General features: G+C 37.4%; 1 protein-coding gene across 10 annotated transcripts in view; it reads left to right on the top strand.

Annotated features, from left to right (window-relative positions):
- CEP128 (centrosomal protein 128) overlaps nt 1-14,072 on the top strand; it is a 620,584-nt gene that overhangs the window by 465,339 nt on the left and 141,173 nt on the right. For 9 of the 10 annotated variants that reach the window (XM_062181526.1, XM_062181524.1, XM_062181523.1 and 6 more), the window contains one exon: nt 6,974-7,094. In XM_062181526.1, the coding sequence (XP_062037510.1) occupies nt 6,974-7,094 (121 nt within the window). Of the gene's footprint in view, nt 1-6,973; nt 7,878-14,072 lie in introns of all 10 variants that reach the window. The other variant, XR_009864818.1, reaches the window with a different exon arrangement.

The following is a 14,072-nucleotide window of genomic DNA, read 5'->3' on the forward strand; positions in this document are numbered from 1 at the left end:
TGTTTTTCAGCACTCTACAAAGCATTTGGCACATAGTAAATGTGTAACTAGTATTCAATTAAAATTAACTGAATGAGTAAATGAGTTTTTTTCTTAAAAGTTAACTTTTAGCCGAGCTATTGGAATTCAAGTGTTATATAATGTATTCTTCAGATAATAATTTTTTGCTTCAGTTTACTAAGGCTCTGGAGTTTTGTGCATTAAATTTGATAATTCTGTCATTTAAAATTGCTAGATTCCTATAAAATGAAATGCCATAATAAGCCCCAGGAAAGTAGGTCAAATTCAAAGGTGACAACTCTGATTTGTATTCATAGATTCATTGAATAAATATTTATCAGTTTCTGATAAATGATTGGTTTCCATTATATCATGATTATTTTATTCCAGAAGCTAAGCGTTTCTTTCCTGTCCTAGCCACTTTGCCCAGTGATTGTGTATCTGTGTACACCCTCTGCTATCCTCATCAGTCAGCCACTCGTCAGCATGATTCACATCTTAAGTTGGTTATGACACTTCAGAATCTGATATATAGGCCAAATTTGGTATCTTCCATATTAAGCAATGGAAAGTTTTTCCAAGTTTGTTTAATAAAATTAAACATGGAGTAAGAGGATACGTACTAAGCAGTATCAAACATCAGAGGATACCATCCATTAAGATGGCAGGGAGGCTAAAGATAGCACCGTGATGTGAGCACAGAGGTCATTGTTCTGTTGCCAATTTGGCTTGCTTAATAATCCCCAGAAAAAGTGGTTGGAAGTTAGTAAGAATAAAACATAAAGATTTTTGGGATTTCATGTAATATTATGATATGCAGTAAAAGATATTGCATTCCACTTTCCATTCTAGCTGTGACCAGAAGTGGTCATTTCTGTAAGATACGATCCTCACAGGCCGCTATAGGTTTCTATATTAACATACTGGTTCACAAACAGTAAAATTAAACAGTAATAATGGAAAAGTGTCACTGAGAACATATGTTGAGTCAGGCATTCATTACAGTTTATGTTATTAAATCTGACAACTTTAGCTTAAAAATAAAACTTAATTTATTGATAAGTCATTTAATGAATTTATTAATTCTTAGCCTTATGTTGTGCTGTTATTCCTATTGACAAGTTTTCTGATAGTCCCTAATGATAGCTCCTTAACCATTATTTTGAGTGATCACATTAAACTCATTTCTAGAAATCATATGTATTCTTATTTGCTTTTCTGATGAATCTTATATATTCTCTGTGTTTTTAATAATGTGCTATATTAGCAGAGGGAGAAATTAGGATCACCTTGAGTACTTTCCTATTTTCCCATAACTATTTCAGCTTAGTTGTAGAAATTATCATGTAATTTCTATTGAGTCTCTCTTTAAAGCCCCTAAATTAAAAAGAAGAGATGTTAGTTCACAATCATGTATTGCATCCTTTGTGAATAACTAGAAGACACAAGCCTCTAGGTACTAAGTGTAAAGAAAAGATAAGGAAATGGAAATGCTAACTGCCTAATTCGATTAGTTTGTATTATATACATGTATTGAAATATTGCACAGCACCCCATAAAAATTTAAATTTATGTTTTTTGGCAACAATTACAAAAGAGATGTTAGGGCCATGGAAAAGGAAAATAGAACCCATGGCAATGGACAATAGAGGGAACAGAAGATGTGCCCTCAGAGAGACAAAATATTCTGTCCACTGTGATAAGTGCAAGATAACATGTAAGAGGAACATTGGATGAGTTTTGAAATATTATGACCAACAAGACAAAAGAAAACTAGAAAGGAAGAAAACAGTTGAAGAAAGCCACAAAGAAAGTAGAAAAAAAAAAAGCATAGAAACATAGGAGAGAAAAGATAACATTTTTAGAAAATCAATTCAAGAGACACAACACGTGATTAATGAGAGTCTTAGAATGAGAGAACAAAGAAAACACAGCAAAAGACAAGGAGCAACCAGATTAAAAGGGTCCACCCAACCAGTAGCTATTGTATGCCACCATGGTGAGATTTTCCTTTGCCTTCCTCCCGATGCCCATGCTTTCCAGATCCTGTGCCTTCCTCTTATTTTCTTTTCTTTTGTGGAAGCACATCAGAGAATGAGAGGTAAATGTTTTTATTCTTTGTATTTCTGAAAATAGATTTCTTCCACTTACAAGATACTTTGGCTGGCTATAAAATTCCAACTGGAAAATGATTTTCCTTTTGAAATCTTTAGGCATTTATTCTCCAGAATCCAAAGTGTCTGTTAAAAATCATATGTATATATGTTGAGTCCCGTTCCTTTGAAGTGATCTCCCCCCACCCCACTCCACCCCTACATACTCTGTACTATGCCGTATCCTTCCCACCTCTGGCCACAGGAACTTTTGGTATCTTCTTTTTAATCACAGTGAGTTTGTGATGTTATGCCTCATTGTGGGTCTTATTTTATCCATCCATCGAGTCTTTTAATCTGGACCCTCATGTTCTTCAGTTCTATGCTGAAGGAAGAAAGCAAAGATTGCATGAAGAATATGTTTAGGAAACAAACAACTGACAGATCATCTCACACAGTTGAGCACTTAGTGGGGGAAACTGCTAATAGACACATGGCAGTTCTAAGTGAGCAATTAGAAATAATTAAGATGGTCATGGAGAAAGATCAAATAAAGCATTTTTAAAACTAGGTCAACTAAAAGCCCTGGAGGATAAATGGACAAGAAAAGAAGCATCATTATAGTATACCTACTCGATTTGTATGAACCGTATTTACATAGTCATAAAAATACAAATTCTCTGTGTTGACAGGACTAAAAGTCCACTTGTAACTATATTCAGAGGATAAAGTGCAGAGAATTGTGGATAAAGGATAGATGTGGATAAAATGCTAACTCAGAAAATAGCAATATAGGCTTTTTTACTTATATTTTTTCAAAAATGAAGTAAATACAGAACAAAAAGCCAAAGGAGTTGATCATGGTTGACTCTACTGGTGAGTGGGACTTTGGGAATCGGGAGGACAGGACAAGTGACTCCTGTTTTACAGGTAAACCTTTGATCCTGTTTGATATGTCTAGCTGCACTTGGACAACAAATGATTCTTATAAGGAGAAGTGCTTATGTGCTAAGAAAACCCCATTGTTGGGCATAGATATTTGGCACAGTGATTAGAACACTGCTTGGGACACTCACATTCCATATTTAGAGTGCCTGGGTTTGATTCCCTCTTTGCCTCCAATCCATCATTCTGGTAATGAGCAACCTGGGAGGCTCCATGTGATGGCTCAAGTAGTTGGGTCCCTGCCACCAGGAAGACCTAGACAGAGTTCCAGACTCCTGGCTTCAGCCTGGCTCAGCCCCAGCTGTTTCAGGCATTTAGGGAGTGAAACAGCAGCTGGGACATCTCTGCCTCTATCTTTTTCAATGTCACTCTGCCTTTCAAATAAACAAAATAAGTAGATCTTAAAGAATAAAAAGAAAGTCCCAGCTTTTATGTGTGATGAACAATTTTCTTGTTAACTTCTAGTTGGTGCATAAAAGCTGGAATGGGATGTTTAGAGCAGTTTAGACCTGTGTAGATATTTGGTGAGAAGGTAATTATAGGTCTTTAGCAGACGTGAGTTTCTGGGTACACAAAATAAGTACCTTTTGACCTAGGCTGGAATTTGTAGTGGATGAGGCCCTTTTGTCTAAGTTGTAGACGCTAAGACATTCATTCTGCTGACTTAGGTGCCCTGTCAAACTGTGACCAAACTGAAGCATAGAATCACTGACCATGGAAAAAACAAAGGAAATGGGAAAATACTGCATAATTTGTGGTCTCTGAAATGATCCAGCATTAATGAAAGTTTGTTTTAAGAAGTAATTTATGTCAGCTTTGTGTAGTTCAGGTCAATTCAAGAAAAGGTAGATTCCTTCTGCCAGGAAGAAGGGAAGAAATGTATAAATTGTAAGTTTATATTACCATTGGAAATAGGAACACAGAAATCCATTATTTAAAGCCATGATCACTACCAAATTTATCCTGGCTAGCTAAAGTTATGGCCGTGAGTCAGGACACTCTTTTAGAAGACTTGGATTCCATTACCTTCAGCCGGTAGACAGTGGGGGCTTAGTAAGAGAGACTAATAATGTCAGCTTTTGAAACTGTCATTTTTACTTTTTATAAGTAGTGACTGACCACTAGGCTCCATGTATAGCTCCTTTTAGACTAAAGCAACACTACTGTAGGACAGGGCCTTCACTCTGGGGCTGGGACCAGACCTGACTTGGAGTCTGTAATAAGCTAATGACTTCTAGAAATCTCTAGTCCTTTGAGACAAAATGTTTAATTTTGTGGAATTGGTGTTACCAAACCAAATTTTAAAAATAAATGTAGATTGCAAACTTTCTGTAAATCTAACACTGTTCTAAAAAAAAAAAATGCTGGTTGCTAAAATAAATAAATAACTCCCTCTCTCTCAAAAGACTGTAATTTTTCATGGGGAAAATGGTATCTAAAGATTATTATAGAAATTCGAAGTTAATTTTGATTTAAGATTTATTTTGGGGGCTGGTGTTGTGACGGAACAGGTTAAGCTGCTGCCTGCAATGCTGGCATCTCATATGGGTGCCGGTTCGGGTCCTGGCCACTCCATTTCCAATCCAGCTCCCTGCTGTGCCTAGGAGAGCAGCTGAAGATGGTGCTCTAGTCCTTGGGCACCTGCGCCTACGGGGACACCCAGATGAAGCTCCTGGCTCCTGGCTTCAGGTTGGCCCAGCCCTGGCGGTTATTGTCATTTCATGAGTCAAATGGGATAGATCTCTCTCTCTCTTTCCCTCTCTCTCTAATTCTGCCTTTCAAATAAATTAAAAAAAAAAACTTTAAACAAAAAAAGATTTATTTTGTTTATTTGAAAGATAGAGAAAGGGTGAGAGACAGAGAGAGCAACACACAGAGACATCCTCCATCTGTCTGCTGGTTCATTCCCCAAGACTGCTACCACTGGGGTTGGGTCAGGGTGAAAGCAGGATCTTAGGACTCCATCTGGATCTCTCACATGGATGTCAGAGGCGCAAGTACTTGAGCCATCTTCTGGTACCTTCCAAGTTGCTCTAAGAAGGAGCAGCATCAGATGCAGTGCAGCTAGGACTCGAAACACCTCTCCAGTATAAGACGCCAGTGTCTCAAGCAGAGGCTTTACCCACTGGCCACAACAAAGGCCCCTCAAGTTAATCTTTCATATTATTTTAATTTGATAGTCTTAGAAAAGCAAGTCAATGAAAATTGCTCTAAAAAGACATTTTTTTCTTCCTTACCTCTGTTTACATCACTGTTAAAAATGAAGTTTGTGTTCTTAATTTCTGTTTTGAGGTGCCTTTGGTGGGAAGTTAGGACCTTTGTATGAAAAATAATTAATCCACAGCAAGAATAGCATGCTATTTTCACTTCTGGATTATACATACTTCAAAGCCCATCTGGGTAACTGGTAATAAATATTTTATATGTAGTTTGTCCTCAAACGTGTAAGATGAAATGCCAGCAATGTATAGTAATAAAAACATTTCATCAGTTGATAATGTAAGAAATTGTCTCTTGTGCGTTAAAGGATTTGTTGATTCCATGGGAGCACAATCCTCCTGTCTCCATCGCTGTATAGGCTCATTTTGTGTAAAACTGTGTTCCAGGTATTTTTCACTGACCAGTTGAATGCTAGATACTTTAAAATAATTGAGTTTTGATTATTGTAATTTGACAGGATACTCTTTAGCCGCTCTATAGAAATCATCCAAAAATTTCCCAGTTGACTGTTTAAAAATCCTTTAAGTATATTTGCTTTTTCAACTATTATTTACTAAGAGGCTATGCACAAGGCTCTGTGCTTGGAGACCATCATGAACAAGACAGACAAGGTCCCCTTGTCTCACAGAGAAACAATTAGTGTGCACATAAATTACTATTTCAAAATGGGTGCTGAAAAGTCAAAATGATGGCAGGTACTTGGAACCAGGATCACTACATCAGATTGATTATGAGGGGATACCTCTCTGAGGAGGTTCCAATTAAGCTATCACCATAATGACAAGAAGAACCAGCTGAGTTGAAATTTGGTGGAAAAAGTCTCCCTGGTCAGAGTAGCAAAAAGTACGAAGAGCCCAGAGAAGACAGACATGGCCTGCTAGAGGGGTGGAATACTAAGAAAGTGAGTGGAAGGGTACAGCTATGGTCAGATGTTTGGATTTTATTCTGAGTTCACTGGGAAGTCATTAAAGGGTTCAGGAAAAGAGTTATACATTACTTGCTTTTTAGAAAGATACTTCTGGTTTGTGATGAGGAGAAAGGCTAACAAGGGATCAGGAGGAAACCAGAAGATAGAAGCCAGTGACTGGGGCTGGGGTGTTAGTAATGGAGAAGGTATAAAGCTGGTTCAAGTGAATTTGGAAGGAAGAATTTTCAGAACCTATTCTTAAATTGAATAGAGGGATAAGGAAGAACAAAGAAAGAAGCAAGGTTTGAGAACCTAGGTAGATGGGTACATTATTTTCTAAGATGGAGAAGAGTAAGGGATTGTGCAGGCATCAGAAAGTAGCAATCAGGAGGGAAGCTGTCACAGAGAGTTGGAGAGAGGTGCTGAGACCTGAGAGGAGAGGTAAGAGGTAGTAGAGAAACAGTACCTTCAGATTCCAACACTGCTCTCAGTAGAGTAGAGGACTCGGTAAAAAGGAGGCCCTTCGGATCTCTCTCTACAATTCCGTGTGTGCGTGGGTGTGTTGTGTTTATCTGTCTCTGTATTCTGATGAAGCACACATCTTCATCAGAATTTTTGTAAAGTTTTAAAGTCATATGAATATGTTTATTCTTACATTAAATGTCTGTTAATACATGTAAAATCCTTGTAATTACAAAAAACCATAAGATTGAATACCATGCTTAATTAACTACTTTCTGAGAGTTAATTTTTCAGCCCAGATTTTATATTCATCTTGGCTTATTTTTCTTTCCTCTCACCTCGCCAGCATTTACTAAAAGAACTGTTGCTCCAGATTCAGCTTCAATCAAGGAAGACGCCACAAGTTTACCAATGAGTGGAACCAGTCCACAATTGAAGGAAGAATATGAAAGCAAAAAAAGCAAAATGTAACTAGTTATTTCACATGAGTGTTTCCAAATAATAATCACATATGTGTCCTTGCTGTGATTGGCCCAGACTGTTTAACAGACATACCTGTTGCTCTGGCTCTTTGATATTGCCAAATATTAGTGCAAATGACAATACAGTTGGTCTTCATGAATGATGTAACTTAAACCAACCCAAATAATACCAGGTCATAAGTGATGTGCAGCTATTTATTGGCAACTTTGGCCAGCAGAGAAAGAGTAATATTTTTCACTTTGCATTTTCCTTTTTCAAGTGTGGTCAGTCACATTTTCCTGACCAAAATTTGGGTTTGTAATTGAGGCCTTTCAGAAATTGCAGGCTAAAAAGGAGGAAAATTAGTTCCCCTTGAGGCAAAAGTTGCCAGCATTTTAGATTCAGGGACCATTTGTATACAGCTGATTATTTTAAAGAATGCTTTCTCCCTAATAAATTATCAAGTGTTATAACATGTCATGGAGATATGCATATATCATATTAGTCTGCTTTATAAGTGTTCAGAATTGTATACAGAATCTCGGCAGTTTATTACTACTTGTAGTTTCTTATTTCCAATCATCCATTTTTATTAGCAATAAAGAATTTATAAATGATACCAAATTGTAGAGCATTAAAGCATTCATATCACAGTTTATTTGTCTTACTACAGCCAAATGTCCCACGGTGATCATTTGACTCATACCCTGGAATATCTTTGGTTTACTGTGACCAAAACCACAGCACAAAACTTGTGTCACTGGGATTGAGTCTGCAAGCGTTCTCACGTAATTTGGCACTATCTACCTGCTTTTAGCTTTCTGTTTTTCTCAACAGCAGAGTGTTTTCACAAACTTATGCCCTTTACATGGTAACTTACCAATGGAACAAGATTTATATTAAATTCTAAAATATGGTGAGCAACCAAAAACTGAATCCTACTGTATCTTGGTAGAAAGATTGACAAGGACAATTAAGCAATAGTTTATAATGAATAGTACATTTTGTGTTTGTTAAAGTACACTTGCTTGTTAGAAGAGACACATTTCACAACCATGCTGCTATTTCTCAATGTAGCATATTTGAAGGTACAGTAGAAGTAATATCACTCTTTCTCCATGAACTTGAATGAAACTCTTACTATGGAATATAGAGACATTTTTAATCAAAAAGTTACTTAACACAAAGTATATATTCTCTTGAATATAGCCATGCATTTGACCATTTATTCATTCCAAAATCCCACTATCTGCCAGTCATTGTGCTGGAAAGAAAAGTAGACATACAAAACCAGGTGCGCGTGTTCTGAAGTTTGGTACTAAGAATTACATTGAAATAAAAGGTGGGGGTGTGATGTATTCAGGTTAGCTGGAGAAATTTGGGATTAGACTATTAAGAAGGTTTTACTTGGTGCTATCTAGCCTCAGGGCTTCAGACTTGTTAATGTGCTATTGGGCATGCTGAGGTTTGGGTGAGAGTGGCCCTTCTGAAGGAGCAGCTCACAGTCTTCAGGTTGCTAGTAGCCTGTATGACTACAGTGATAAATATGGTATTGAGACATTATTTTACTATTTCCACTGATGTTTTGACCACCACCATAATATTTTCTCTCCTTGGACCTATATAACTAACAAGAAGGAAAATAATGGAGAAAGCGTACAGACTTTTATTTAAATCACAAACATAAAGATTAAATAGCTTTTCCCTTTAGGTAGTAGTGGGGACTTAATGCAGTCTACCGTGTTTAGTAAGAACTGATCTAAACCGTTATTAGCACGTCTGTGGTCATTTAAAAAAATTACATCAGGTCAGTTAAAACTGAAAGTTGAAGGTAACTCAGATTACCTGAAAAATCCTTGAAAACAAATTAACTTATGAAAGAGGAATCTTGTAAAAGATCTTTTTTTAAGTCTGAAAAAAAATAAAGCCATTATATCATGCTATTGAATGCTCTGTGCTACTGTTGGATGAATGAAAGTGTCTGATTTTAAATATGGAATACACAGGCACTTCAAAGGCAAAGTCAACTCTTTGTGAGCAACACTTTTTTTCTGAATTCCTTAGTCCTCTGTTTATTTGGAATTAAGTCCAAGGACCTGTCTCCTCTGAGGATTTTTCCTATCTCTTGCAGTTACCATAAGCTTGAGTTGGAAATCAAAAGGAATGCTAAGGAAACAGTAATAGCTTGATTTGCACATTTCAAAGCCAGCAAGTTTTTCCTTTACTCACCCCTTTGGCAGGATAGCATCAATTACGTATGATATCAGCCCGGCTTGAGTTGTAATTGGTCAGCCATATTGCTTGTAGCACTGAGACATCAGAAGGCATAAATATTATTCTGTAATGAGTCTGGTTCAAGACTTAATTTGAAGATTGACCTTTTTGGTTTAATAATTTTGATTCTTCTGGCCGTCTTTCTCCCTAAACAGACTAAACTTCCATTGAAGTTGCTGAAGGCCACAGAGGGGGAAAACACAGCTGGAAGAAGTCTGGCTTGATGATTTTCCCATTGGCTAAGGTCACATTATTTCCTTGACTTGTGTCTGAGTTGAAGGTTGAAACCATTTGGTTATATAACATTTTATGCACTCGGTTACCCAGAACCACTAACTTTTCCTTTTACTATTACAGTTTAACTACCTATTTTTCACTATGAAAGATTGCAGCTTAATAAAATAGTATGCATGTAGCATTTAGATTTAAAGATTACATGAATAAAAAGTGCCTACCTACTTAAGAAAACCAGCCTATTTTCATTTTTCTCCTTTCAACTATAATAAATGCATTTTTCACTTTCAAACTCAATTCAGTGGTATATAGATTATATTTGTTTAGAGTCAGAGTAATTGTTACTTTTCTGTATCTAATCTATATTGGATTTTAGAATTCATTAACAACTACATGGGACCAGATTCCAATGTGTAATGAGATGGTTTATTTATTTAGCAGTCCCCTTTTTTAGGAAAGGATAAATATTTCAAATTCTTTTACTCAGGATTTGGGCATCTTATAAGCACAAGTACACATCATATGGCGGCCAAGACTGTGAATGATCATTCACGAAGTTATTCATTTTCACAGATTCTTCCACTGCTTCCTCAAACTCCCAGCATTTTCTCTCAACATAAAATATAACAAAACAAAAAACTTCGTGATTCTCATGGCCTTCACATGAGAAAATTGTTCTCACAGAAGCATCTGGATTTCTTGGATCAAAACTAAACCATGGAAAGTAAATCTGGGGAAGTTTGTTTATAAAAGCATTTCATGCACCAAATTATGATATAAAAATATTTACATCATTCAAGTTCTCAATTGGTTAGCTCAAGTTTTCAATTCTTTCAACTTCTCAATTGGTAGAAACATATCAACCTATCCCTATTTAGAAAAGAAATCTAAAGCATTAAAGATTCCATTTAGTTTCAATTCTGTACAAAACACATCTAATTTAAGTCTAGGATAAATGATTACACTGAGAAGCGGAACTTCAGTTTCCAAATGTCCAAACAAATTTCAGAGAAGTCACCCTTGCTTGTGGTTAATAACGTAGTAAACCAATCTGCTCTGCTGTAGTGAAACCACCCCAACTTCAGTTATTAACCTCATCTTCCCCCCATCTCAGCTTTCCATGCTGTATCTGTACCTGTGCCCACAGGCTACCTAAATCCAAGCTCAACACCATACTCTTGATATTCTAAGCCTCTATTGTTGACGTAGGAAGTCTAATGACTACACAACCCACACTGGTATGTTGCACCTGCAATTCTTTTCAGGACTAGCAAAATAGAAAAGGATTGTAACACATCTCTGACTACTCTTGTAGTTGAAACCCATAAGCCTTCAGAAAGTTCATAGAAAATGTATATTTTAAGGAAGCCATGCAGGATCTCACAATTAAATTTTTTTTTCTTTTTCTTTTTTTTTTTTTTTTTAATTTTTGACAGGCAGAGTGGACAGTGAGAGAGAGAGACAGAGAGAAAGGTCTTCCTTTTGCCGTTGGTTCACCCTCCAATGGCCGCCACGGTTGGCACGCTGCGGCCAGCACACCGCGCTGTTCCGATGGCAGGAGCCAGGTGCCTATCCTGGTCTCCCATGGGGTGCAGGGCCCAAGCACTTGGGCCATCCTCCACTGCACTCCCTGGCCACAGCAGAGAGCTGGCCTGGAAGAGGGGCAACCGGGACAGGATCGGTGCCCCGACCGGGACTAGAACCCGGTGTGCCAGCGCCGCAATTAAATTTATCTTTTAATCCAACCCCCCCCCCCCCAAGCCTTTTTAAAGTATCCCAGTACACTTTAAAAGTGTGGCTGGAAACTTTTTATTCCCCAACACAGCTTCCCTCCAATATAGGTGCCGAGCCCTGTGACATTTGCAGGGATGAGGGTGCCTACCCTCCTCTCTCCAAAAATGTACTGTGTTTCTAAAAATAGCACTTGTGGGTTCCCTTTCAGGGGGAGAGTCAAAATAGCATCTAATTTGATGACCTCCACCTTTCACCATGTAGGACCTTATGTCTTTGAAGTGGGAATGTGAAAATCAACACTACTGTAGTGAAAATAGAGCCGTACAGCAGTTATCGCCCATACTTCTAACAACTTGCTGTGTTTTCAGAAGCTGAAACTGCACCATTGCCATTCACTGGAATGAATGGCCTGTTTTTCCCAAACTGGCAGATGCTAGCCTGTCATGCCCAGTCTGTCTTCTGTCATCTCTCCATAGAATCCCACAACTTGACAGTCTCATTTTTTTATTCTCTCAGTACAGCATTTTGACTGGTATTATTTAAATAAAAACAAAAGTTACAATTTATCCTGAGATATTGGAGCTCTGTGTCATCCTAGCTGTATACTTCACTGGAAATAAAGTATCAGAATACTGGCTTGAATCATATTTTTTTAAACAAAATTAGCGGATATTAAACTACCAGCAGTTCAGATTTTATAATTTAAAAGTAAGAAAATATTCTGAAGGAAAGTAAGATAATATTATATGTTCCTTAGTCACTAATTGACAGTCTCCTTTAAATTCTGATTTAATATTTTCTTAAAGTCATACTTGCTAAAAAAAAAAGACTAAGCATAATTTTTATGGTATCAGGTTTTCCATTAAATTATAGTTTCCTTTTTGTTTTTTCTTTCATAGTTGTCATTTAAGAGTCAGGTGTCTTTGTGAGTCATTGGAAGTCGCCAAGAGTTCAAATGGCTTTCAGAAGCCCAAGACAGTTGGCCAAAAATGTAAAAACTTGTACTTTAAGCCAGTGCATCTCTCTTTGACCTTGAAATACTTCGTTTCTATTGGAAATATTTCCTTCTTCACAGTCTCTCTCTTTGGTTTCCTTCTCTGGTATCCAGTCACTTCAAAGATCTTTGGAAGTATCTTGGAATCTTTTATTTGGGCCCACACATGAACTACAGTGCTGCTTACTTGTTCTGGGCATGTGTTTCAAGACCTTGGGAAAAGGCAACCGTAAAGAGTTAGTGAGATTAATACACAAAGCACTGAGTTCATTTTTCTTGAGATGTGGACTGGTCTATGAAAGACTTCTCTTGGTAAAATACTATGATTATTCTTCAGCCTTGTGTGATGATATACAACTAATTTTTAATAAAGTATTTATATGTACTTCATGTTTTAGAGTGCCTATTTATATCACTTTTTTTACCTTATAGCCAAAAGAATAATTCCAAAAATGTGTGTCTAATTGCACGTTCAGATTGAAAATCTAAATTTTGAATATAGCCTCTTGACAGTGTTTTCTCCCTCTTTTTTTTTTTTTAAAGCTCTAGAAGCCAGCTATTATCAGATCATACTGCATTGCTCTTATGCTATCCCTAGGGTAGTGGTAATGCTAATTGAGATTTTGTTTGTCTATTGTTGCTGAGCACTTAGCTGGATAAGGGAATGAAGGATGGCAAGAGTTCTGTAAAATGATATGAACAAAGAGGAAACTGGGTTGCCTGCAACAGCACACATTTTAAACTGTTGACTGGGAAGAGAGGTCTGTGGTAGCACTTCATCCTTTATCTGGTGTCGAGCCCTGGAAAGCAGCATTGTGAGAGCCCCTAGTGAACTTGAAGTGCACTAAACAGTCATGTTTCTGGTGAAAGTAGCCATCTTTAACATTTTTCATGGACTGCTCTCTGGCAGTTGAATCTAGATGCAAACTGGCCTTCTTTCAGATAATTTTCAGTCTGGGTACCCTGTTTGGATCTTTTTTTTTTTTTCCCCACTGTGATAGAAGATACAGGCGTGATTTATGACTTAGTATTTTTTAGAATTCTCATCGTAAGGAACCTCAAGCTGTCAGTTACCAGAAGTGAAGAAGCCTTGGTAACAAAGACATCTAACACCAGAGGCTTAGGAGGGTGGCCGTTAAAAGAGGTTTGGAAACCTAGGGATTTTTGCCTTTTTTTTTTTTTTTCTGGGCTGAGTAAAATAGATGCATCAATTCTAACAAGGCACTTCCTGCCCAGAGTCACTGGCAGAGCAGTCTCCTCCCAACAGCTGCAGGCTTGAGAGACCTCATGCTGCTGGCCAAGGTTCATTCTGTGCTTTGACCAAGACCACAGCCAATAAAGCCAGTGTGTACCGTGGAAAGAGTTTCCCATTTTTTCCATTGGAGACGTCTTTTGTGAGGTTAGTTTGTTCCAAATTAACCATGGTGGTCATTGCTCATTTTTAAAATTTAACTGCATGTAAATGTAGTGATCAGATTCTAGTGAGGGCAGATCAGTTTTGTGAAGGAGATGCATATCTTTCTGTTCATTATTCCTTTAAGCACTGATTCTCAACGTGTGACCTCAAAAACAGCAGTAGCAGCCTCACTGTTGCCAGCAGTCTTTGTTGCAGTCCTCCATCCAGGTGATTCTCATGAATGCTGAAGTCGGAGTTGACATGTTAACTTAGTTCCTTTGTTTCAAGCCTTCTTCAAGTTTTGTGTCTATCCCTAATCAAAAGCAAGAAAATGCTGTATTTTCCAGGTAA

The sequence above is a fragment of the Lepus europaeus genome, chromosome 22 (genome assembly GCF_033115175.1).
Source record: "Lepus europaeus isolate LE1 chromosome 22, mLepTim1.pri, whole genome shotgun sequence".
Taxonomy (NCBI): Eukaryota; Metazoa; Chordata; class Mammalia; order Lagomorpha; family Leporidae; genus Lepus; species Lepus europaeus.